The sequence below is a fragment of the Chelonoidis abingdonii genome, chromosome 3 (assembly GCF_003597395.2).
Source record: "Chelonoidis abingdonii isolate Lonesome George chromosome 3, CheloAbing_2.0, whole genome shotgun sequence".
Lineage (NCBI taxonomy): Eukaryota > Metazoa > Chordata > Testudines > Testudinidae > Chelonoidis > Chelonoidis abingdonii.
The window spans coordinates 157295045-157321281 of NC_133771.1; the positions used below are offsets into that span (position 1 = coordinate 157295045).

A 26237-nucleotide genomic window follows, 5' to 3' on the forward strand; every position below is an offset into this window, starting at 1 on the left:
ACTTGGCCAAAGTCTGTGCCTCCCCAACCCTGCTGCTTACCCCCCCCCAGCCCCTTTCCCAGAAAACTGGGCATTTGTCCTATTAGCTCTTGCCAACTCAGTTGGCAAGTACAAATGGACAGATGTCCAGTTTTGCTAACAAAGTTGGGATGTCTGGGACAGGGTTTAAACGGAGGACTGTCCTGGTCAAAACAGGATGTATGATCACCCTAGGCTGTAATAAGAGCCATCCAGGTAGCCCGGGCAGCTGTGGGGAGCTGGGACCTTCCATCTGCCCTGGGTGGAGGGTCGGAGGGGCCATGTCCCTGCCCCCTATGGCACACCACTCATGGCAGGTGGATGGTGCAGGCTTCCTGACAGTGGGCTGGGCTCCCTAGGCTGCTCTTACCACCACCTGGCTTCTGGCTAGGCCAGGAGGCAGGGCCATGGGGGGAAGGGGAGGTTCAGGGGGTGGGGCCCCATGACAGGGGGAATTTGGAGGGCCCAAATGTTCTTTGTGCCTAGGGCCCCAATAAATCTTAGTCTGCCTCTAGTGACGAGGCATTTAATTGCTCCATCCACTGAGCCTGAAGGAGGGTGGTTATCACACCAATACGGTTTTAAAAGGGGGGTTGTGACTGTCATCCTCTTGATGGCAGCCATTAACACCTTCCGACATAGAAATACAAAAGGAAACCTGAACATGAGGTCCAACTGGTTAAGCAGACAAACAGTAGATCTGTTGGAATAATTCCTCAACCAGAAAGTATTTTATCAGATTTTAGACCAGTTGGGCTATGTGAGGCTCTGTCTATTGGCAACAAATAGAAATTCCAAAGAACCAAGAAGCTAGCCAATCTCAGATGCAAACTGCCATTCCAACAATGTAAGGTACACATTTAAAAATGTAGCATTTTAAAGGTTATTCCTTTCTCCAATCATAACTTCAAATTGCTGCACCAAGAAGGAGTTGGTTAGTTCACCATCTTCTTTTGGTTTGTGGCAGAGACGTGGAATAAATTTGAAGCCTCCCTACACACCCTGCATTTCCTTGTCCTCTTGGTAGGAGGCACAGAAGAGAAAGGCTTCTCTTTGAGTATGACAGCTTCACTCCCCAGACAGCTTCTTCTGCTACTAAACTACCTGTTGTTGAGTTCTCTTTGGGTCTACTGCAGAGGGGAGAAAACACAATATTTTGACTAGCAGAGCTACTAAATGCAAACAGTGAATTATTAGGTACTATATTTTCCATTTGTTGCTCTTTTTAGGTGACTGGGAACACTGGAATAAAAGAGTTCAGGAATATGTTTATCCAACAGAAAGTATCCCAGATTATGCATCTATTCTGGTTCCAAATGTAGACAATGTCAGAACTCAGTTTTTGGTAGAAACAATTGCTAAGCAACACAAAGTAAGTACACTATTTCTTATTTAATTGCAAAGGTAATATATATGGTGTAACATAAAGAGGCTTCCTGTCATAAAACAGGGATGTGATAATCCCTCATTACATTCTCTATCTCTACTCAGATTTGGTCAAGTTGTACATTTTGTGACAAGATGGCCAATGTAGTATGGTGTGTCCTGTGCTTTTCTTGGTGGGGGGGGGGCTAAGATGCCACCCCTTACCCCTGCTCTTGGGGCACCGAGGGCCCCAGTAGTGGCCCTGGAAGGTGGTAAAGGAGGGAAGCAGGGGAGGGGTCTGAGTTTGCTCCTCACTCTGAGTCCCAGCCCCTCTCAATCCCTGCAGGTCCTTACCCTCTTCCCCCTTGGGTGGGGTACCTTCCGTCCTTAGACACTGGGGGAGGAAGTCTCCCTCTCCTGCTCCCTTACTCCAGTTTTCTGATCTTTCAAGTCTCACAGCACATCTCCAAGCTCCAGTCCTCTCTCCTTCCTCCTTCTCTCCTGACTGCCTGAAGGAGGGGGTTTTATTAGGTTGCTAACAGGGCCTTAATTGACTACAAGTGCTCCAATTAACGTATAGCAACCCTCCCTAGTCTTCAGGGAACCACATCTTAATTAGCTTAGGGTTTATATACTTCCCCTCTACCACTCTCCCACTGCTCCCTGGCTCTCCTGTATCACAATTTATTTAATTGTATTTACATTATTTCTGTTATCTACAAATTTGCCCTCACAAGTGTCTCTTTGTCCACATAAAATACTTAAAATAAAGCTTATTGTGTAAAAGATAATAGAATTAGTCATACACACACAAAAAACATGTTAAATATAATCCAAATAACCCCAGTCTTTTTTCCTCTGAGGAAGAAGGCTAGAGGAGATCTTACCATCAGTTTCTGAGTATCAACAGATTAATGCTCTCTTAGATGAATTGGGAAGGTGGATTTCAGAGTCAAGGGACATCCGCTAAAAACAGCCTGCCACCACCCGTGGTTATATGAAGTTCTTTCAATGGAAAAGCAATGGCTGATCCTAACTGTCATGAAAGTACAAAGGGAGAGAATGCTTCTCATTTAGTAGCAATCTAAAACAAAAATAATTTTCAAGAGCAAAATCAATACCTTGAATACACCTGGAAGTAAATAACAAATCTTTGGAGTATTAATATGGTTTATTTAATTTCAGTGTGTAAAATTCACTTTCTGTAATCCCAGAGGGTTTGCAAAAAATAGTACATGCAAGAAACAGTACATGCAAAAGCCTGTTGAGAGTCTTTGAGTTAAGTTTAGAGGTGAGAGCAACAAGGGTGATATCATGGAGGGCGAGTGTTACAGACCACCGGATCAGAAGGATAAGGTAGACAAGGTTATCTTCGGACAACTACCTGAAGTTTCCAGATCACAGGCACTGGTACTAATGGAGGACTTCAATCACCCTGACATCTGCTGGGAGAGCAATAAAGCAATGCATAGACAATCCAGGAAGTTTTTGGGGAGTGGTGGGGACAACTTCCTGGTACAAGTGCTGGAGCAACCAACTATGGGCCATGCTCCTTTTGACCTACTGTTTACAAACAGGGAAGAATTGATAGGAGAAGTAGAAGTGGGTGGCAACCTAGGCAGCAGTGACCATGAGAAGGTTCAGTTCAGGATCTTCACAAAAAGAAGAAAGGAGAGTAGCAAAGTACAGATCTCGGACTTCAGAAAAGCAGACTTTGACTCTCTTAGGGAACTGATGGGCAGGATCCCCTGGGAAGCTCATATGAGAGGGCAAGGAGTCCAGGAGAGCTGGCTGTATTTTAAAGATGCCTTATTGAGGGTGCAGGAACAAACTATCCTGAAGTTCAGAAAGAATAGCAAATATGGCAGGCAAACAGGTTGGCTTAACAGTGAAATCTTGAGCTTAAACTCAAAAAGGAAGCTTACAAGAAGTGGAAGTTTGGACAGATGACTAGGGAGGAGTATAAAAATATGGCTAGAGCATGCAGGGCTGTAATCAGGAAGGCCAAGGCACAACTGAAGTTGCAGCTAGCAAGGGATGTAAAGGGTACCAAGAAGGGTTTCTACAGGTATGTTAGCTACAAGAAGAAGGTCAGGGAAAGTGTGGGACCCTTACTGAATGGGGGAGGCAACATAGTGATGGACGATGTGGAAAAAGCTGAAGTACTCAAATGCTTTTTTTGCCTCGTCTTCACAGACAAGGTCAGCTCCAAGACTGCTGCATTGGGACACAGTATGGGGAGAGGTGAGCAGCTCTCAGAGGTGAAAGAACAGGTTAAGGACTATTTAGAAAAGCTGGACGTCATGGTCCATCTAATACATCCAAGGGTGCTGAGGAGTTGGTTGATGTGATTGCAAGGTATTGGCCATTATTTTGAAATTCTGGTGATCGAGGAGGTCCCAGATGATTGGAAAAAGGCAATATAGTGCCCATATTTTAAAAAGGAAGAAAGGGAACTGGGGAACTACAGATCGGTCAGCCCTTTCAGTCCCTGGAAAAATCATGGAGCAGGTCCTCAAGGAGTCTATTTTGAAGCACTTGGAGGAGAGTAAGGTGTCAGGAACAGTGAACATGGATTCACCAAGGGCAAGTCATGCCTGACCAACCTGATTGCCTTCTATGATGAAATACTGACTCTCTGAATATGGGGAAAATAGTGGATGTGATATATCTTGAGTTTAGCAGAGCTTTTGATACAGTCTTCCACAGTATTCTTGCCAGCAAGTTAAAAAAGTATGGATTGGATGAATGGACTATAAGGTGGATAGAAAGCTGGCTAGATTGTTGGGCTCAATGGGTAGTGATCAACGGCTCGATGTCTAGTTGGCAGCCGTATCAAGCAGAGTGCCCCAGGGTCAGTCCTGGGGTGGTTGCGTTCAACAATCTTTATCAATGACCTGGATGATGGGATGAATTACACCCTCAGAAAGTTCACAGATGACACTAAGCTGGGGGGAGAAGTAGATAAGCTGGAGGGTAGGGATAGGGTCCAGAGTGACCTAGACAAATTGGAGGATTGGGCCAAAGAAATCTGATGAGGTTTGATAAGGATAAGTGCAGAGTCCTGCGCTTAGGAAGGAAGAATCCCATGCACTGCTACCGCTGGGGACCAACTGCTAAGCAGAAGTTCTGCAGAAAAGCACCCTGGGGATTAACAGTGATGAGAAGTTGGTATGAGTCAGTAGTGTGTCCTTGTTGCAAGAAGGCCAACAGCATATTGGGCTGCATTAGTAGGAGCATTGCAGCAGATCGAGAAGTGATTTATTCCCATCTGTTCAGCATGGTGAGGCCACACCTGGAGTACTGCATCCAGTTTGGTCTCCCATACAGAGGGATGTGGACAAATTGAGAGAGTCCCGCGGATGGACAGTGAAATGATTGGGGCTAGGGCACATGACTTATGAGGAGAGGATGGGGAACTGGAGTTATTTAGTCTGCAGAAGAGAAGAGTGAGGGGAGATTTGATTGCAGCCTTCAGTTACCTGAAGGGGGGTTCCAAAGAGGATGGATGTAGTTGTTCTCAGAAGTGGGCAGATGACAGAACAAGAAGCAATGGTCTCAAGTTGCAGTCGGGGAGGTCTAGTTTGGATATTAGGAAACAATATCTCACTAGGAGGGTGCTGAAGCACTGGAATGGGTTACTTAGGGAGGTGGTAGAATCTCTTAGGCCCGGCTTGACAAAGCCTAGGCTGGGATCATTTAGTTGGTGTTCGTCCTGCTTTGAGCAGGGGATTGGACTAGATGAGCTCCTGAGGTCTCTTCCAACCCTAATCTTCTATGATTCTATAATTCATAACAAAAAGATAAACCAGGAGTTGAACCAATGCCATTGTGTTGGGTTGTTCACCCCACGTCAGTCCTGTAAGGGTTAAGGAAGATGAGAAAGGGCCAGTTAGGATAATATGCCACACATAAGTGGCTTAGGGCAGAAAAGCAACCCCTAACTGGAAGTCAAAGCTCATCTGAGCTGCTGTGGGCTGGGCTAATATAAAGCCAGGATGCTGGCAACAGAAATCTGCAGTCATTGCCTGTGCATTAGAAAGGGAAGGAGGGATACTAGAGAAAGAGTTAGGACCCTGGGAGCAAGGCCCTGAGGGTAGATTGTTCCCAGAAGAGAGAAGGATGGAGAGAAAAGCCTGTGGGAGGTAGATAGGAAGCAGCCAAGGAGAGAGCTGCAAAGCTGGGGACTGAGCAGACTTTGGCTGCATGTTGTAGGGTCTCTGGGTTAGACCCTGGAGAAGTGCGTGGTCCTGTGTTCTCCTACCAGCCACTGACAGAGTGGCAGTGCCTGGACAATGAGACTCTATACCTTGGAAGGGGAAATGCCATAGTGACCTACCCAGAAGGTTGCAGCTCCTGGAGTGAGAAAGGGGCCACAGAGTGACAGAGAGGACAATGAGAGGAGAGACCACAAGGGGAAGTGTCATACCTGGAACAGAGCTAATCAACAGAACAGCCAGGAGGAGGTGCCACTGGTGACTGAATGAAGACAGTTTTTTAAATGTTTCAGTCAAACCCTTAATTAAATAACTGCATAAAATCTCAACCCCAAAAGGACTTCACACCTGTTCATCCTAATCCTTAGCCAAAAGCCTGAATAAATAGGTTAAATTAAAAAAAAAACCCAAGGCAAGGGATAGCAATTGCTCAAGCAAGCAAAATGTATTACAGAATTCAATAGCCTAAGTAAACTGTCAAAGTTATCCCAAAGATCATTACAATGGGTGTCTCCCTTCCTAAAAGTAGGAAGGATGATCTTGTGGTTAAAGCAGTGGACTGTGACTTAGCAGATATGGGTAAAATTCTTGACTCGGCCACAGACTTTCCATATAACTCTAGGCAAGTCACTTGATCTCTCTCTGCCTTAATTCCCCATGTGCAAAATGAGGATAATAACCTTTCCTTTCTCTCACCTTTTGTTTGTTGTGTCTGTTAGACTGAAAACTCTTCTGAAAAGAGATTGTCTTGTACAGTATCAAGCACAGTAGGCCCCCCAACTGTAAGCTCTACTGTAATACAAATAACAGACAATAATGGTGATCCCTTCAGAAGGGGATTTTTACAGCCCAGCATCTCCCATTTTTCTGTGATGCATAGGCTGTCCCCCGCACCTCCTTTTGCAGTTTCAGGAGGCATTTTAGTATTGCAGCATGTTCCTGGGATTAGCCATTACCCCAGCTCAAGCAATACTCCAGATCTCCTGTCTCCATAGCAACAGTCAATGGCAATTTTTTTACTCCCAAACTATTTTTTTGCCAACTTTGATTTTATTACGTTTTCAGGCAATAGTGAGCAATTTAAAATCTCTCTTCCTCCTCCTCCTCCTTTGAATCAGGTAATTAGCAGCATAAGGTTCAGCCACCTGGATTCACTGCTACTGCACCTCTTCTGCACACATCAGGCTAAATCAAAACAGTGTTCTAAATGTGAGGCAGTTTTTGCAAGCTTATCTAATCTGACCTCTTGAATAACACAGGCCATAGAATGTCTCCAAAGTATTTCCTGTTTGAACATCTAATCTTGATTTAAAAATTTCCAGTGATGGAGAATCTATCACAACACTTTGTAAGTTGTTCCAGTGGTTAATTACCCTCCCTGTTAAAATTTTTGAGAAATTTTGAGGCTTTACCACTCTCAGAGAAATCCTGGCCACTACCTGCTTTGCTAATACTATGATGTCCTAGCTGGGTGGCCTAAAGGTCCTGGATGACAAGGATCACACTGGCTTCAGGTCTATCCTTAAGAAAATATTTTTTTCAATTGCTTTTGTCTCAGATGCCTCATTAGACACAATGAGATTTTCAGACATGGTAATGGCATCCAGCTCAGTAGCCATATCTCACACCTGTTTACATCTCTGGATGGTGGCTGCCTACTTCAAACAAATCTGACAAACCTCCTAATTTACAGATTAATTTCTATTTGGAGAAATATTAGATAAGATAGTGCCAGACAATGCATCCAAACAAAAGCAGTCCCTCAGGTCTCCATGCAGTGCATTAAGAAGGGACTATATGTCCAACTGAAAACACAAATGCTCCTTTTGTCTGTCCTCTTCACAGAAGTACCAAAGAAAGAACAGCAAGTACATTAGTGGAAAACCCTGGCACTATGGATCAGGCCACAAAACCAGAGGTGTCAGCTGTACCTCTAAGAGCTTACTATGACAACAAAAGACTGCCTCTGGCTCAGTCTGAGTCTAGGAGGCAGAATATCCTACTTCTCAGAATTGTCTCTCAGAAGCACACACAAAAGTGGTCATCCAGTCACGCATCTTAAGCAATTCTGTGTGGAACCACTCACCAGAACAAATGCAAAATCAGGTTCTGATTTCAAACCAAGTACTCAAATCTCTGAGTTTGACAATCCCAGGGAATATCCACATGGGTCGTCTTCTCTGCCTCCAGATCATGAAGTACATACAACAGATGCCAATCTACTGTGCTAGGGAGCATATCTGGGAAACAACACAACACAGAGGACATGGACCTTCAGAGACAGGAACAAGAGCATCCACTTCTTCAACTTCAAAGTGATAAAGAAAGTCCTCCAAAGGTTCCAAGCCAACTTCTGGAGGATCACATTCTGCTCCAGTCAGAAAATATCATGACAGTGGCATACATCAGCAACCAAGGAGGAACTCAGAGCTCAGTCTTGCACCTGGAAGTGAGGGAGGTAATAGAATGGGCAGAGGAGAATCTGGCTACCATAAGAACAATATACATGAAGGAAATCTGAATGCAGACTAGTTTAGCACATGCTTAGTCAACTACTCAGAATGGTATTTGAATTAGGAAGTCTTCAACCTGATTTCTCAGAGATTCAGCCTCCTGGCACTCAGTCAGTTTACAAGTTGGAAGAGCAGAAAGCTGGCACAATACTTCATCAGAAAAACAGTTATCAAGTCACTAGGGACAGATGTACATAGGTGGCTAAAGGACTTTCTCTGCACGTTTCTACCTCTTCCACTTCTAAGGAAAGTGGTTGAGAAGATAAGGCAAAAGCAGGCAAAGGTGATAGTTCTGGCTCTACACTAGCTGAGCAGACCATGTTTGTCAAGGCGAGTAGACTTGGCACAGAAATCTCCAGTGCATCTATCAGTGAAACTGGACATCCTTCACCAAGGTCCCATTCTCCATCCAAATCCAGGCCATTTCCAAATGGCAGCCTGGCTATTGAAAGAGAAGCAATAATTATACTGTGAAAAGCAATCAAGAGTCTTGTGGCACCTTATAGACTAACAGATGTATTGGAGCATAAGCTTTTGTGGTGAATGCCCACTTCATCAGATGCATGTAATGGAAATTTCCAGAGGCAGGTATAAATATGCAGGGGAGAATCAGTCTGGAGATAACGAGGTTAGTTCATCGGGGTTTGTTGCATGGATTTGATCACTTGCTTTCACAGACCTTGGGAGGCAGGCCAGTCCTTGCCCACAGACAACGCGCCAACCTCTGAAATTATACTGTGGTTATCCTCCAAAGTGATTGGGACTCTATTGGCCTTCAGACAGACTTTAGCACTTAAGTCCTACTACTCTGGTTGGTCAAGGTTTAGCTTATGTTGTCAAAACCAAACAAAACCAGAAACCTCAACAATCCCTGGAATTCTAATTATTCCCGATTTTCTTCAGTACAGTATGGACAAGACACTTCAGCCCAGCACTAGAATGTGTCAGGTGTCAGCCACAAGCAATGTCTTATACACAGAGTCTTCTGGTTTCTTAGCTGAAAATCTTCAAATCTCAAGATTTCTCAGAGCAGCCAGATTAGTCTGGCCAAGGATCTAGTCAGTCTTTCTTAAATGGGATCTACTGCTGGTGGAAAAAACCCTAATCACCTATTACTTTGAACTGTTAAGGGTTACACCACTCTATTTATCTGTCAAAACCTGCCTCTTGGCACCTCCACTAGATGGGTCACGGAGTTAGCAGCTCTATGTATGCAGGGTTTAAGGACTCCAGAATCTTTGTTACCAAAAGTGAATTCCTCTTTCCAGGAATGACAAGAAGTTATCTTTCCACTATTCTGTCCAAATCCACAGTATGCTACTGTAAAGCCATAGCATAATCTGAATGTATGTAGAGCATTCAAGATCTACCTCAAGTGCACCAGATTAAGAAGAAGATCATGCTTCTTGTTTGTTCCTTTTCACCAGAAGTGCCAAGGTCTTCAGGCATCCATGCTATCTCTGGCCGTTGCACAGGAATCAGAGCCTATTGAACTAAATTTCTAGCCACATCATGAACAGAAAGAGCATGTGCTTCAACTAAGGAAATTTTCATGGCAGCAAGATGGCCTCTATCAATACGTTTATTAAACAGTATATGGTGGATTTCATATTCTCTGCAGAGGCTTTCTTCTAAGGAAAGAGCTGTATGGTGTGATCAAAAAATAACTTATCTTCAGGCATTTACTTACAGGTGGAGAATTCTTTATCTCGGTCTGTTTTTTTGATCCTCTCTACTTACATTTCACTGTTTGCTGTATCCCACACACAGCAGACTTGTGAGAAATGCTGGGCTTCAGAATGGAAAATGCATTGTACAATAATTTGCTTTCTTCTAGCAGCATCTCCCACAATTTTACCTCCCTGCTATGATTTCAGTAGCCAGAGCGAAGGGACAACATTTATTTTTATGTCTACAAGTTTATGGGCCTGATGAGCCCTATTGGACATAGTTCACTAGCTGACACTAAGGTTATTGTTTCTTATCGGTGTCTGGAGAGGGCAGATGGACCGAGCTGCAGGGGTTGGGGAGTGGCAGCTGGACCAGCCAGATAACTCCTCCAAAGGCCATGGAGCTGCCCCTGGCCAAGCTGCTCGTGACCTGGAGCATGCCTCCTATTCGCTGTGCAAAGCCGGGGGTGGAGGCACTGATGTTGGGGTGTTCCCCTGCCCCCACCTGTGTACCTGGTCTCTGCTGAGCTGGGATGTGGGTCAGGAGGAGCGTGTCTGTGATGTTGCCTCTGGGTTGGGAGTGGGTGCTGCTGGCGCTGCTATTGAGGCTCCTGAATGTTCTCACACTCCCCTCCCCAACACCCACTCTCCCCCAACACATACACCCACACACATGCCCCCAACATACACACACGCTATCTCACACACACATTCCCCCATCGCGTGCACACACACTGTCTCTTGCACACACACAGTCCTCAGCACACACACATACACGCTTACACACTCCCTCAACACACTCTGTGTTTCACACACACACTCTCTCTCTCTCACACATACACACACACACACACTGCCCCAACATATGCTCTCTCTCTCACACACACACTCCCCCAACACTATCTCACTCTGTCACACACACACGCACATACACACACACCCTCTCACACACACACAGACGTTGTTGTTGTTGTTGTTACTTCTTGGTTCTTCCTATCGAAATGCAGAAGGGATTTATAATCTCTGTAATTTTATTCATTCAAAGTTCATTAAGGATTAAAGTATTGATATTTTAGTTTTTTGACTGGTCTGTGTATTTCATAATTTTATTTCTCTCTTATGCATAAATTTAATTCTTTGAGTAGTGAGTTCTAAAATGCCTAACCTGTCCTTGCTGTAGTAATTATCATTATTACTTTTATTGCCATATTGTGCTTTGTCATTCATTATTTCAAGCGGTACAATGAAATAATAGTATCCTTTTAGAATGTAAATTTTGCTTGTACTCACCTTAGCAATGCCAGTTTAAAAAAATATAGCTAAACACATAATTTTAGACACTGTGCAGATGAAGGCCACTTATTTTAAAACAGTATTTTTAATTATATCTGTAAAATAACTTAAAATTCGTGCAAAAATAAATGTGGTTCTAAGTCTGATAGTAATAGTAATGATGGCGTCAAATGTTAGTGAGTCACACACGTGATTGTGATCAATAAACATAAATGCCAACATAATTAGACAAATAAATTCCTGTTCTTAGTAAAAGAGAAAATAAAACCTTAAATGCATATGTTAAAATTAAGTAAATACATTTTTAGTGGAGTGAAAAACAATTGACTAAAATAAAGTGGCAGTAACACAGATTGTGTCTGTTAAAGAAAGTAAACAGATTTTAAGCAGATTTTATATATTTTTATTTATTTCTCTTAAAGATAGTGTACAAAGTATCAAACTTGTGTTTCTGATATCTGTGTTAAAGCTCCAGAATTGATACCTCAAGGTTTAGGATTGGGAATATCTTGCTGTATTATCTCCTGATTGTTCTAAACGTACATATAAACTTAATATATTACTTTAATTGGTGTTTGGATATATTTTTTCTTTCTTTATATAGAACTTAGATGCAGTGCTCCTGTCAGCTAATTTCTAAATTATTATCTGCAAAAAAGTCTAGTTTTCAGGTTAAAGTTGCACCCGGCACAGAAATCTGAAATGGTGCTCTGGTGAGCCAAGAGTACCCAGAGGGCTGCAGGATGGCCATGGGTTCCGGCAAGATGCAGCCCCCATGTGACAGCACAGAGTGAACCTTGAGCTGCAGACTGAGCACCAGGCATCACAAGCTGCAGCAGCAGTGTAGAAATAAGAGTGACAATACATCATATACCATGCTACCGTTACTAATGCACTGCTGCTGGTGGTGGCGTTGACTTCAGAGCTGGATTCCCCGACAGCACCTGCTGCCCAGGAAGTGCTTAATTTGTGCTGGGGCTGAGCTCCGGCAACTCTTAATATAAATTAAGCACTGGGAAGGGGCAGTGGGGCCTGGAGATGATGGGGGTGCAGGGGAAGTCAGGGGGGCCAGATGTGACGGTGGGGGTGGGGTACCTGAGGAACTTTTGGGGGACAGAGGAGATGGAGGGTGAGGAGCTGAGGAGGCACCCCCAGGGGCTAAAGGTGTCAAAATAAATACAGTAGTTTATTATTTTTATATATTCTTTGCTTTAAAATAATTTTCTATAGAGTAAGTCATTTAATTAGCAATTTTATAATATCTGTCTTTCTAAAATTTTTATTACAGGCAGTTTTGCTCACAGGAGAACAGGGAACTGCAAAGACTGTAATGATTAAAGGTTATTTGAAAAAATATGATCCTGAAGAACATTTGTCAAAAAGTTTAAACTTTTCCTCTGCCACAGAACCATTTATGTTTCAGGTAAAATCATAGATCTTACATTGTACTCGTGTATTTTTTTCCTGCATAAATATTTAAAATGTACTTTAAAGTTCTGATGATAAAGACTGGAGTTTTCAGAAGCTCCTAAACGGTTTAGGAACACAAGTCCCATTGACTTATGCTGCAGGAAATATTCTCGGGAAATTCATTGACTTGTGTTATATAGGAGGTCACACTACATGATCACAATGGTCCCTTCTGTCCTTGGAATCTATGGATCTATGAAAGTCAATGGGTCTTGTTCTCTTAAATCACTTAGTCATATTAGACAATTCCACACCAAATCACTTTTACAGTAAATTGTTAATTCTGCTGCACAGGTTTCCTCATTCTTCATGAATGGGCTGTGCTTCTTTGCTGTGGAATTCTGAAACCATTTGCTGTTTTCACTAGGGGCTCCAGGACTAAGACCTACACTTCTCCTCAGACCACTAGAAAATCCTATAGAAAAGCTTGATGGTTTAGTTTCTCTCAACTACTTTGTTTTCTAACTTTATCTTTCATTTCTTTTTTTTACAGTAATGATCTAACTCCAGCCTCTAGCTCTTCTCTCCTTTTCCTCAGTTGAGGAGTCATTAGAGCATTGAGACTCTAATCGTCTGGGTGCTCTGGTGCAGCACTGCTCTAGCAGACTCCCTTTGTTCCCAACCATAGCTGCAGATAAACTATGCAAGCATAAAATCAAGTTCAACAGGTACTGTAGGGAGCATTTCAGGGGCTCAAGAGGGCAAGTGCTAGGCAAGCTGCCAGAGTTGAATTAGTTAGCTAGTGCTTCCGTCTCCTTGCTCAAAGCAGTGACACCATGGTGGAAAGCCTCAAATAGGAGCAAGGATTTCCCTTTGAAGGATTCTTGAATGAAAGGGGATGGCAAACAGTTTGCTCAAGGGGTCAGTCTTGCAAACTCCATGGGCGCTGGGTCCCAAAAAGGCAAAATTAAGCACCCTCTTTTAAAGACCTAACTCATAACTTTAATGAGAAAATTGTGTAAAAGTCAGGGTTTAGACTTTTTCTTCTTTACTTTCCCATTCTGAAGGAATGCATACCAGGTACTCTCACAGTACTCTGTATCGGGCTCTGTGTCCCTGCAGTCTGTCTGGGTATGTAGAGAAAGCTGTTATTTCTGGGAAGTCCTGCCTCAAGTTCTCAGCTCATGGACCCTTGCTTTACCAGAAAAAAATGGCTCATATTTCAGGCAGCAGTATAATGGACCCTCACTCAGCCAGGGGTTCAGAATCTCAAAGGAGTGAAAGGTCTTCTTACTGCTCTTCCTCCTTTCTGGGGGCCTAAGTGGTACATATACCAAGATTAGCAGCATTCTGTGTCCAGGCATATTGGATTCCTCAATCGAATATTCACAGGTGTCAAGATTAATCATAATGGCCAGATTAGACAAGGCTGTGGCCTCTTTTTCTAGCTGCCATCCACTCCAAAAGGCAGGTTTCAGAATTAATACTTCTATCTAAATAAAAACTCATGTTGCACTTCTAATGAGGAAAAGTTTATCCTTATGTGTCTAAAAATCCTTCTGGCCCAAAGTAAATTCTTCTTGCTATGCTTCTTGGAAAATAGTTCTCTTGTCATTTTATCCAATCCCCAAGCATCTTTTGGAAAGACTGGGGCATAACTGAATGTTTGTAGAGCTCTAAAGATATATCTCAATCATATGAAGTGCACATGCTGATCATAACCTGTTTCTCATTCAGTCCAAAATGGCAAGGCCTTTGGGCCTCAAAGTTGCTGCAAGCAAGATGCTAAAATCCTGTGTCATTTGGCTTGCTAGACATCTGGGAAATGTTCCAAAGGGAATCCAGGCACCTTCTAGATCTATAGTGCACTAGAAATAGAAAATGTGTGAGCCTCAGGGAAAATGTGTAGAGTGGCATCATTATCTTCAGAAAATGTATATATCAATCTCTGCAAAGTAGGTTTCCATTCCTCTCCATAGACATCCTTTGGGAAGAAGATGCTACATGGGTTCCCAAATAATTCCCTAATTTAAAAAGCCTTTGCTTTATATAGGGGTAATTGTATTTCTTCTTTGAGAGATGTCCCTGTGGGTGCTCCACTCCAGGTCAAGGTGTGCCCTACGTTTTCGCTCAGATAATTTTACAGCAGTGCCCGTATGGGCCGCACATGTGTGGTGCCTGCCTTGCACACTGCCAGTGCCTCAATAGTGCATGCACAGCCCAGAATCCTCAGTTCCCTCTCTACCGTCCCCGGCCTGAGTTCCTTCTCTAGCATCCTGCTCATTCTTCAGTTCTTCGGGAGTTACCATAGACAAATTTGTTTTAATTAACTTAGTTATCTGAGTTAGAGAAGTTTTAGTTCTTATACTTACCTTCCCTGTTAAAAAAGAGATTTTATTTTTTAACCTCAGAGTTAGTGACCCCATAAAATGCCTGGTTCATCAGGTTTCAAGTGATGCATAATGTGCAGAGAGTCCATTCCCATTTCAGACAGCCATTTTCAGTGTATCTGGTGTTTGGAGGAATCCCATGTTCCCCAAAAGTGTGCCCACTGTAACAAACTGAAGGCCAGAACATGCAAAGATAAAGACCTGAGGCTGAAGCTCATCCTCATGGAGAAATCCCTCAGGCCTGCCTCAGACCTGGGCGAGCAGTCCTCATGGGAGAGTCCACCACCAAAATCTTCCAAAGACAAGAAACTGACAAAAAAATCAGCCAGCCATGTTGCCTCATACGGAGCAGATAGCCTTGAAATTATTGCCGACCAGGTTGGTCTCATCAGTGCCAGCTGGTCTATGGCTCAGCACATACAATGCTCCTGGCACCTCCAGCATGATCTGTGCTTCTGCGGCTGCTGGCACCCACCACTCAGGTTTTTAGGCTGATGGCGTTAAGTTGCCTACCTCCACCGCAGCACCGTCAGTCACAGCAAAGGACGCGGTGCCAACAACTGCTCCCATGCCTGTGCCACAGATGACTGCAACTGCTCCCACGATGCCAACTCAAGTTACTGTGTCACCAACCCAGCTCACAGCTCTGCTCATGCATTTTGTGCCTCACCCATCAGAACTGACCCAGCACGCGGTGCCTCCGGCGCATTTAATGCCTCAACAATTGGTCCTATCAATCTCCACACTAACTTAATTTAAAAACCAGAGATCTGGTTGTTTCATCTAGCCCAGAATCTTGTCTACTGGGCACCAACGTTTCACTGGGGCCGTCAGCACCATACTAACAGCTATCACCAATCCCTTCACACTTCTCCAGTGATGAAGATAATGGCGTGGAAGGGTTTTTTTCCCCACACCACTCTTCCCCAGTCAGGACGTCTATTAGTGCTGGAACACTTAGATCACAGTCCTCATATTCCAGAGACTTACCACCTTGGTATGGCCACCCTTGGATGGGGCCACCTCTGCCCTCCCTGGGACAATGGCCTTATTTGAGTCCCTGGGGTTCTTGCAGAAGACATTACAGTAGTCATCCCAACCCATGCAGGGAAGATGCGCAATCTCCTCCTCCACCTTCACACACCGCTACAGCTGTACAGGAGGAACGTACATTTCTATAAAGAGATGATGTCGCACTTGACACCTCTCTACTCAATAACAATTCATCTTCATCACCAGATGAGGCTATTATGCCGCCACCACCAACAACGGAGAGATGATTTTACACATTTCCAAGATCCATTTAAAAGAGTCACTAACGAGCTAAAAATCACTCTCGAGAAGGTTTTGGAGACTCAACACGAGCTAACCGAAATTTTACAAACCTTTGCTTCTTCCAAGATTGCATTGCCAGTCAATGGGGCTATCCTGGAAACCACCAAGACCATATGGCAGACCCCAGCCATGATAACCCCAATGTGTAAGAGAGCTGACTGTAAATACTACGTCCCTTTTAAGTGATCTGAATTCCTTTTTACACACCCAGCACCCAACTCGCTGGTAGTTGAAGCGGCCAATCAACGAAAGAAACAGCAACATTTTTGGTCCGCTGCATCAGATAAGGACAGTAAGAGGATGGACTTACTTGGCCACAAAGTTTACTCGTCCTCCACGTTACAAGTTACAGCGGCAGATTATGCGACTCTATTAGCCAAGTATGATCACAGGAACTATGGAAAATTCATGGAATTTCTTAATGACATTCCTGAAGAAAAACAACATCAATTCAAAGCTGTGGTCTCTGAGGGGCAGATGATATCTCGCACGGCTCTCCAGGCCACACTTGATGCTGCTGATACGGCCACAAGGTCCACCGCTACAGCCATGGTCATGTGTCAAGCCTCATGGTTGAGCTCCTCCTCATTCCCACAGGAGACACAGAACACCATAGAAAAATCTCCCTTCAATGGCGAGAAGCTGTTTGCAGCCAAAACTAATGAACTGCTGCACACCATGAAAGACTTGCATGCTACACTGAGGTCTCTGGGCATCCACACACCTGCCACCAGAAGGAGATAGTACAGATATCAGGCTTACCAATATCCCACAATATCCAGCGTATACACAAAATCATCAAACACTGTATAACCATCAGCAGCACCAATGCCAGAGAAATAGTCCTCAATAGTGCCACCCCTCAAACACCAGCAGCATCTCAACCTCCTCCTAATAAGCAGATTTGAAGCCTTGGTTGAGGGTATAGAAGACCTCCGACCCACTCCAGCTCTCATATCAACCATCCACCCCTTTGGGCACTTTCTGCTCCCATTCTATGCCAACTGGGTTGCTGTCACAACAGACAGATGGGCCTTAGAGGTCATCCGCTCAGGCTATACCATCCCCTTCCTGTCCGTACCCCCTACCCACCCTCATCCCTCTTCAGGGACCCTTCCCATGACCACTTGCTCTGACAAGAGGTTCAACATCTTCTACAATTAGGTGCTGTGGACACGGTGCCAGCTCAGCACAGAGGGAAGGGGTTTTACTCCCACTATTTTTGTTACAAAAGAAAAGTGGAGCTGGTGACCCAGTCTCGGCCTCAGATGACTAAACAAGTTCATCAAGAGGCAAAAATTCAAGATGGTTACCCTAAACGCAATAATTCCAGTGCTGGAGCAGGAAGATTGGTTTTCAGCCCTCAACATGCAAGACACTTATTTTCACATCACTATATACCCTGCCCCTGGATGCTTTCTCAGATTTGCCCTGGGCTCAGACAATTACGAGTACAAGGTTTTACCATTTGGCCTCTCAAAGCACGCATGTCTTCTCAAAGATTCTTATGGTGGTAATGGCACATCTCATAAAAAAGGAATAATAATCTTTCTGTACCTGGATGATTGCCTGCTGAAGTTGCACACCCACAAAGAAGCCATCCGATCCACATAGATGACTATTGACTGCTTCCAGAGTCTTGACCTGCAAATAAATATAAACAAATCTACACTACATCCAACCCAACAATTGGAATTCATAGGCGTGCACCTAGACTCGACAATGGGGTTTGCATCTCTACCATCAGACAGATTCTACACCATAAAGAATCTTGTTGCCCAGTTGAGGATCAGCCCACAGGTGTCAGCCCCCAACTGCCTGCAACTTCTAGGCCACATGGCCGCATATACTTTCGTCGTCAAGAACGCACACCTGTATATGTGATGCCTGCAAGGTTGGTTGGACACAGTCTACAAACCAAATGTGCACAGACTAAATAGACTACTAACTATGCCTCCAAAGGTCAAGGACTCACTAATATGGTGGATTCTACCACACAACATGTGCTCCAGGGTCCTGTTTTCGCAGGATCCTCCCTTGCTTATAATCATGACAGATGCTTCCCTCAATGGATGGGGGGCGCACTTGGGACATAACATGACTCAGGGCCTATGGTTCCCTACAGAAACCACGCTATATATAAATCTTCTAGAGCTCTGAGCTTTCCGAAATGCCTGTCTCTACTTTCTCCCACTCATCAAGAAACAAAGGATCAGGGTGATGACCAACAACATTGCATATCTGTTTTACATAAACAGACAAGGGGGAGTTCGATCCCATTCACTATGCACCGAGGCTAGGAATCTTTGGATCTGGTGCCTCCAACATAACATCCATATCTCAGCCTCATACCTGCCCGGGTCACAGAACATCATAGCAGATGAGCTCAGTCGATCTTTTCCCCTAGACCATGAATGGAAGATAAACAGTACCGTCTTACACGGCATCTTCCAGAATTGGGGTTATCCTCAACTGGATCTATTCACAACTGCGACCAACATGAAATGCCCCAGATTCTGCTCCAGAGCAGGTCTGGAAAGCACTCCATGGGGGACGCGTTCATGATCACATGGACTGACAATCTGTTGTATGTATTCCCACCAATACCACAGGGGGATACAGAAAATACGGACAGACAGGCCAGGGTCATCCTAATAGCTCCTACATGGCCCAGACAGACATAGTACCCATTTCTAACACAGATGTCTGCTTGTGCCCTGATCTCACTCCCTTCCCTTCCTGACCCTTTATCTCTACTCAGGGGCCAGTTACACCACCCCAACATAGTGATGCTCAACCTCAAGGAATGGCTCCTCAATGGCTCTCTAGTGAAGAATTAGATTGTTCCCAACACGTCCAAACAGTGCTATTACATAGTAGGACAAAATCTACACTTACTATCTATCTTCATAAATGGAGTAAGTTCACCACGTAATGTTCCACCAGGCACACCTCTCCTGCTTCCGCTCTCTCTTACTTATACGGTATTACCTTCTAGAACTTAAATTATCCGGGTTTTCCTTTACCTCAATAAAAGTACATCTAGCAGCAATCACAGCATTTCACCAAAAGATCGGTGACACAATGATCTTAGGGTGGGCAGTCACAAAGAAGTTCCTCAAGGGCATCCAAACCTTGTATCTGGACACTCCCCCACTCAACCAGGGGACTTACACTTGGTCTTCATAGCCTTGATGCACAAATCTTTTGAACTACTAGCAACCTGCTCCCTACTGCACCTATCCATGAAAGCTGCATTTTTAATGGCAATTACATCCGCCAGATGCATGGGAGAACTTGGAGCACTCATGGCTGAACCTTCGTACACTATCTTTTTTAAAGATAAAGTCACACTTTGAACTCATCCTAAATTTCTCCCTAAGATGCATTCGTCCTTCCACCTCAACGAACTTATTCATCTACCAACCTTCTTTCCTAAGCCGCATGTGAATCCTTTTAAAGTGGCAATGCACACTCTTGATATTTGCAGGGCATTATCTTTTTATTTGGCTAGAAGTAAGCCATTTAGAGCTTCCCCTAAACTATTTATCTCAGTAGCAGAACACTGTAAGGGCAAATCGATATTCACCCAAAGAATATATAACTAGATATCAAACTGCATCCGCTTATGCTACTAACTAAAGCACATACAACCTCTGACTTCAGTCAAGACACACTCTACTAGATCTGTGTCATCCTCTATAGCATTTCTACATAACATCCCCCTCACCAGCATAAGAACGACCATACTGGGTCAGACCAAAGGTCCATCTAGTGCAGTATCCTGTCTTCCGACAGTGGCCAATGTCAGGTACCCCAGAGGAAATGAACAAAACAGGTTATCATCAAGTGATCCATCCCCTGTCACATATTCCAAGCTTCTGGCAAACAGAGGCTAGGACACCATTCCTGCCCATCCTGGCTAATAGCCTTTGATGGACGTGTCCTCCATGAATTTATCTAGTTCTCTTTTGAGCCCTGTTATAGTCTTGGCCTTCACGACATCCTCTAGCAAGGAGTTCCACAGATTGACTGTGCATTGTGTGAAAAAATATTCCTTTTTTTGTTTTAAACCTGCTGCCTATTAATTTCGTTTGGTGACCCCTAGTTTTTGTGTTATGAGGAGTAAATAACACTTCCTTATTTATTTTCTCCACACCAGTCATGATTTTATAGACCATATCCCCCCTTAGTTGTCTTTTTTCCAAGCTGAAATGTCCCAGTCTTATTAATCTCTCCTCATATGGCAGACACTCCATATCTCTAATCATTTTTGTTGCCCTTTTCTACAAGACTGCCACCTGGGCTTCAGAGCACACTTTTATCAAACATTACGCTCTCACACAGGGACTCCTGATGGACATTCGAGTGGACCAAGCTTTGCTGTCAATGGCTTTCTTACCAGATCTGAAGTCCCTACCATCCTAAGAGATACTGCTTTTAAGTCACCTGGAGTGGAGTACCCACAAAGAAGAAGAGGTGGTTACTCACCTTGTGCAATAACTGATGTTCTTCGAGATGAGTGTCCATGGGGGTGCTCCACTGCTCATCCTCCTGCCCTCTATTTCGGAGTTGGGTGCAGGCTCTGTTGTAGAGAAGGAACTAAGGAGTCCATGCTGCACGCACACTACTGAGGCACTGGCAGAGCGTGAGGCAGGCACCATGTGTGCACAGCCCATACGGACACTGCTGTAAAACTTTCCGAACAAAGGCGCAGGGCCGCACCCTTGACCTGGAGTGGAACAACCAGAGGGACACTCATCTCGAAAAATGTCAGTTACTGCACAAGATGAGTGACCTCCTCTTCTGCTTACTATTCTACTGTAATTAATAATTTAAATTCTAGTTTATTCTTTCTCATCTTGCTTTAGTAATTCATTACTTTTTATTGCCCATTAGTGAATTTTGAGGGGAGAAGCTGTGCACCAGAACTGAAAATGTCTGAGTTGATCGATCTCCTCAATCTACCCACCCTAGTAGTTTGTTAAATGACCAAAATACAATTCAAAACAAATTGATTTTTTTCTTTAAATGAAGACTTCAACACACCTTAAGGTTCATTAATATAATTTGAGGTTATCGTCTTAATGCTAATAATCAGTTGTTAGGAGCCTTTTTATGACTTTGGAAAAATTCTCCTGGTGGCATGAGGTGAGGGGTTTTAGTCCTAAATCCTCCATGAATAATTCCAGACTACATTTGAGTTCCATGGAGGAGAGAGACAGCCTATTTGCGAAGAATGAGATGAGAAACTGCTGACAAAAAGAAAATGATCAGATAAGAAATTTTCCATTATCTCAAGGCAACAAGCAGCAAATTTTAAAAAAACCAAAACCCTTTCCAAATATGAATATAAAATGTTTTTAAAATATGCTAGTATTCTAGATACTAAATTAGAACGTTTTCTTTTTCTTCAGAGGACAATAGAGAGTTATGTGGACAAACGCATGGGAAGTACTTATGGACCACCAGGCGGGAGAAGAATGACCGTGTTTATTGATGATATTAATATGCCAATAATTAATGAATGGGGAGATCAGGTATAGAAGAAAACTTCATATAAGAATATATGACTAAAATATGTTCTGTAGTATTTAACAAGAATATTTGAATCTCAGATTTTATGAGTCAGATTTTTTCTCAGATACAGTAAACATTTTATTCCTTTTTACAATGCAGTGTTTTTATTAAACTATAAATCATAGAAAATCCATATGATTATGGTGTAATTATTAAACAAACATCAGGGAGTAGAATAGATATTCTGAAGATATATCTTGTATTTAGGAGTCATATTTCATATGTTATCCTTAACTTTGTCATTTTTTTAAAAGCGCTAATGAAAGCGGTATAATCCCTAAAATAGCATGTTATTCAAATGTTCAGCCTGACATTAAATTGACAGGACCAGTCAGTTGTAGTAAACAATAAATTTCTGCAAAAAAGTTCTGTATTATTTATGGAAAAGCCGTATGGTGTCGTGTACGCAAAGTGATGCTCCTAGAGTGATTTAAAATAAGAATATTCCATTCCACATTTCCCAAGATATTGTACTCTTCTCATTCTACTGTGCTTATCCAAAGCCAGTTCACATCACAGAGAACAGATGGCAAGATATAGATGTACAAAGAGCAAATGAATCTGTTTTCCTTGAACACAGCACATAAGACCCACAGCCTAGTATGTCTCTTGCCACCAAAAAAGCAAAGGAAAGAAGTCATGGAAGTTTCCATGACCAGATACATAAGATATTGCCTTGTGGAAACATATAGGTGTTAGGAAACTCAGCTCCTGAGGAGATTTAGGACACACTCACTTCCCAAGGTCACCAGTCACCTATTAGATGGATACATTTCCTTATCAATGATTAATGGAGAAATTATGCTGGGGAATACTAAATATACTCACCTAATAATTTACTTCTATTAATCTTTTCACCAGAACATCCCAACAAATGGGAAGACCAACTGATATAAATATTAGCATGAAGATATTTCATGGGCGGTATATTGGTATATATTACCATTATTGTTTGTATTATGGTAGAGCCTAGGTCTCCAGACAAGATTGGATCCACTTGTTAAGCACAGTACTTTCATATATTTAGAAGCTGTCTTTTCCCGAAGAGCTTATAATCTAAATAGACAAGCTAGAGAAAGGTAGGGAGAAAGCAAGTAGCAGTATTTTCCCCATTTTTCAAAATGGGAAATTGAGCCATGGAGAGATTAAGTGATTTGTCCATGGCCACACAGAAGTCTGCAGCACAGTTAGGAACTGAACCCAACTCCTCTGAGTACTAGTTCAGTGCCTTAACAACAAGACAATACTTCTTTATTTGGTCAAAATGAGTGAGACAGTGTTTTTATTACCATTTAGTTATATTTTAAAGCTCTTAAAAAAATTTCTGGTGGTTTGCCATGTAGGTAAGGTAGTGCCTTATAAGTGATCTTGAAAGTCTTGGAGGTGTTGTGGTCTGTGTCTAGACTAAGATAAAAACAAATTTCTCTGAGGATTAGAGGAGAGATTGCAAGACGAAAGAAAATTAGAAGATGAGCATATTTCCATTTTCTTCCTTTGAAATCGTAATTAATATTTGTTTCATAATTTTATAGGTAACAAATGAAATAGTTCGTCAGATGATGGAAATGGAAGGAATGTACAGTTTGGATAAACCTGGAGACTTTACTACAATTGTTGATGTACAGTTAGTGGCAGCTATGATACACCCTGGCGGAGGCCGTAATGACATCCCACAGCGTTTAAAAAGGCAGTTTACTGTGTTTAATTGCACACTACCATCCAATGCATCCATAGACAAAATTTTTGGTATTCATATTTTTTTGTAATTTTGCTTTATTTTACTGTAGGCTAATACATGTAAAATTTATAAACTTGAGTCCTGATTGTCCTCTTACACAATTTTAGATCAGGAGTAACTCCAATGAAATAACTAGAGTTGTACTAGTGTAAAATTGTGCAAGTAGGAGGAGAATTGGGCCTTGCATTAGAATGAGACAGTCAGATTCAGTTGATTTGTGACTTAAAGGTGAATTAAATACTTCTAATTTTAAATACACAATAAATCTTTTTAAAAGTTTTCAGTTACCAAAACATTTAGGGTGAAATTTGTCGTATTGCAAAGGGCCCATTCAAGGTCCAGTTCACCTCTTAGGTCCCTGGTGAAGGCCTGGTGTAGGCCCTCTGAAATTAGGTGAATTCTACCCTAACACAATATATGTGTAGGCTTCTGAATTACGAACAAACATATGTTAAGAAAAATTAGCAGTTAATTAATGCTTTCCTCTCTGACTTCACAATACATGACCAATATAATTTCCTCTGAAATAGTTGATGATATTGCTAACATCAAAAGCCATGTAAGGAACTTAGTTCCCTGGACTGGTGCTGTTCACAACAGGAATCTTAGCTCCCAGTGCACTGGATGGAACAGTCTGTGATTCCTCCCTGTGCAAGGAGTATCACAAGGAATTAAGTTCTTGCTGGTGTTCCACGCAGCCACCTATGCAGATCTGTGTAGGATTAGAGATGCAGTTCAGTCTTTGGTGTTTTAAACCAGTGGTTCTCAACTAGGGGCACACATACCCATGAGGATACACAGAAGTCTTCCAGGGAGTACATCAGCTCATCTTGATATTTGCCTAATTTTACAATAGACTATGTAAAAAGCACTAGCAAAGAAACTAAAATTTCATACAACTTGTTTATACTTTTTTATATATTATACATTGAAATGTAAATACAATATTTATATTCCAATCAATTTATTTTATAATTATATGGTAAAAATGATAAAGTAAGCCATTTTTCAGTCATAGTATGCTGTGACAGTTTTGTATTTTTATGTCTAATTTTTGTAAGCAAGTAGTTTTTAAGTAAGGTGAAATTTGGGGGTACGCAAGACAAATCAGAATCCTGAAATGGATACAGTAGTCTGGAAAGGTTCAGAGCCACTGTTTTAAACTATTTATTATGGGCCAGATTCTGCCATTTATGCTTATTTTGAGTCATACCTTATTTTGCAATAAGTCTTATTGAAAAAATAAATAATTAAAAAATACAGGACCCTGAACTTAGGACTTTGCAGGTAAACAGCCTTTTAAGTTAATCCAAATAATAAAATTTGAAACCAGGATTTTAATTGTTAAAGTTTTTAATTCACTAACTCATAATTCAATTTACATCTGAGCATATCATTTTTAGGCTGAGCAATGCCTTTATGTCTTTTAGCAAAATATCTGTTGTTTTTCCACTCTTTTCCTTTCCAATTTCTCGCCCAGTCAAATGTGTTCAGGTGAGTTAGAGGGTCTGTACCTATTATTCTCACCGAGTGTTCCTTTTCATAGCTGTCTGGGTTTTGGCAGGTATGATCTGGTTGTGTCATTCGCGGAGTTTGTTTTGGTAGGTTACAAAATAAATTTCAGATTTCAGAATAGAATTTAGAATTACAAAAATGAAAATTGCATGTTAACAAGAAGGATTCTATATTACACTTTTCAAAATCTGTTTATTGAAAATAGACTTGCAAACAGTCCTGATTTTCAACTATCTTTTTGCCCCCATAAATCTCTAATAATTCACAGGAATAGTATAAAAAAAACAGTAGACCCAACTTGTTCTTAAGATGCAAAGGGGGACATAAGGCCAGTTTAACAGGGTATTTGGGAAATGCTCCAGCCTAGGGGGGCTCTCTGAGTACAGGGGTAGGGATAGCTCAGTGGTTTGAGCATTGGGCTGCTAATCCTAGGATTATTAGCTCAATCCTTGAGGGGGCCACTTAGGGGTCTGAGGCAAAAAAAACAAAACACAAAAAAACTGTCAGGGACAATACTTAGTCCTACCACTGAAGGCAGAGGACTGTACTCCATGACCTTTTAAGGTCCCTTCCAGTTCTGTGAGATAGGTATATCTCTCTATATATATATATTAACACTGTGCTACTCCCCCAGAGTAGGAGTATGGCTGGGGGAAGAGGGTTTGCAGCTGGAGTGTTTTTATACTTTAACTGTTTTTGGCAGCCTGAACAGCCCATTGAGGTCATAGCACTTGTACCCTGAGTGCCCTTGCATCCCTCACACTTGAGTAGATAAAGTGTGGAATGGACCCAACTTTCCCTTCTTACCACACATGGCTGTGAGATGGAACTCCTACAATTTCACTTCTCTGCACTCTGTGAGACTTTACTGATTTTGTGTATATTTATCGATCGATAGATATAAGTAAACAGTGATATTAGTATAATTGTTTTCTTTTCTATACCTGTTTGAATCATAGAATATCAGGGTTAGAAGGGACCTCAGGAGGTCATCTAGTCCAACCCTGTGGTAATCTAGCCGTCCAGTCCCAGACCTGGACTTTAGGGTCCACCAGTCTGGTGCTGTCCCAAATCTGGACTTTTGCGTCCAAAGTTTGGGGGCTTACCTGAAACTCCCCCAAGCTCACTACCAGCTTGGATATTCTCGCTGCCACCAGATCAGGAATTAATCTATGGGGCCTGATCCCCCCTTT

The 26237-nt window shown here is 42.5% G+C and overlaps 1 protein-coding gene across 1 annotated transcript in view; it reads left to right on the top strand.

The window, feature by feature from the left end:
- The window catches only part of DNAH8 (dynein axonemal heavy chain 8), a 621721-nt gene that overhangs the window by 407113 nt on the left and 188371 nt on the right, over positions 1-26237 (top strand). Inside the window, exons 55-58 of the mRNA XM_075064269.1 lie at positions 1248-1390; positions 12365-12499; positions 21629-21751; positions 23324-23537. Coding sequence (XP_074920370.1) covers positions 1248-1390; positions 12365-12499; positions 21629-21751; positions 23324-23537 — 615 coding nt within the window. The remainder of the gene's footprint in view (positions 1-1247; positions 1391-12364; positions 12500-21628; positions 21752-23323; positions 23538-26237) is intronic.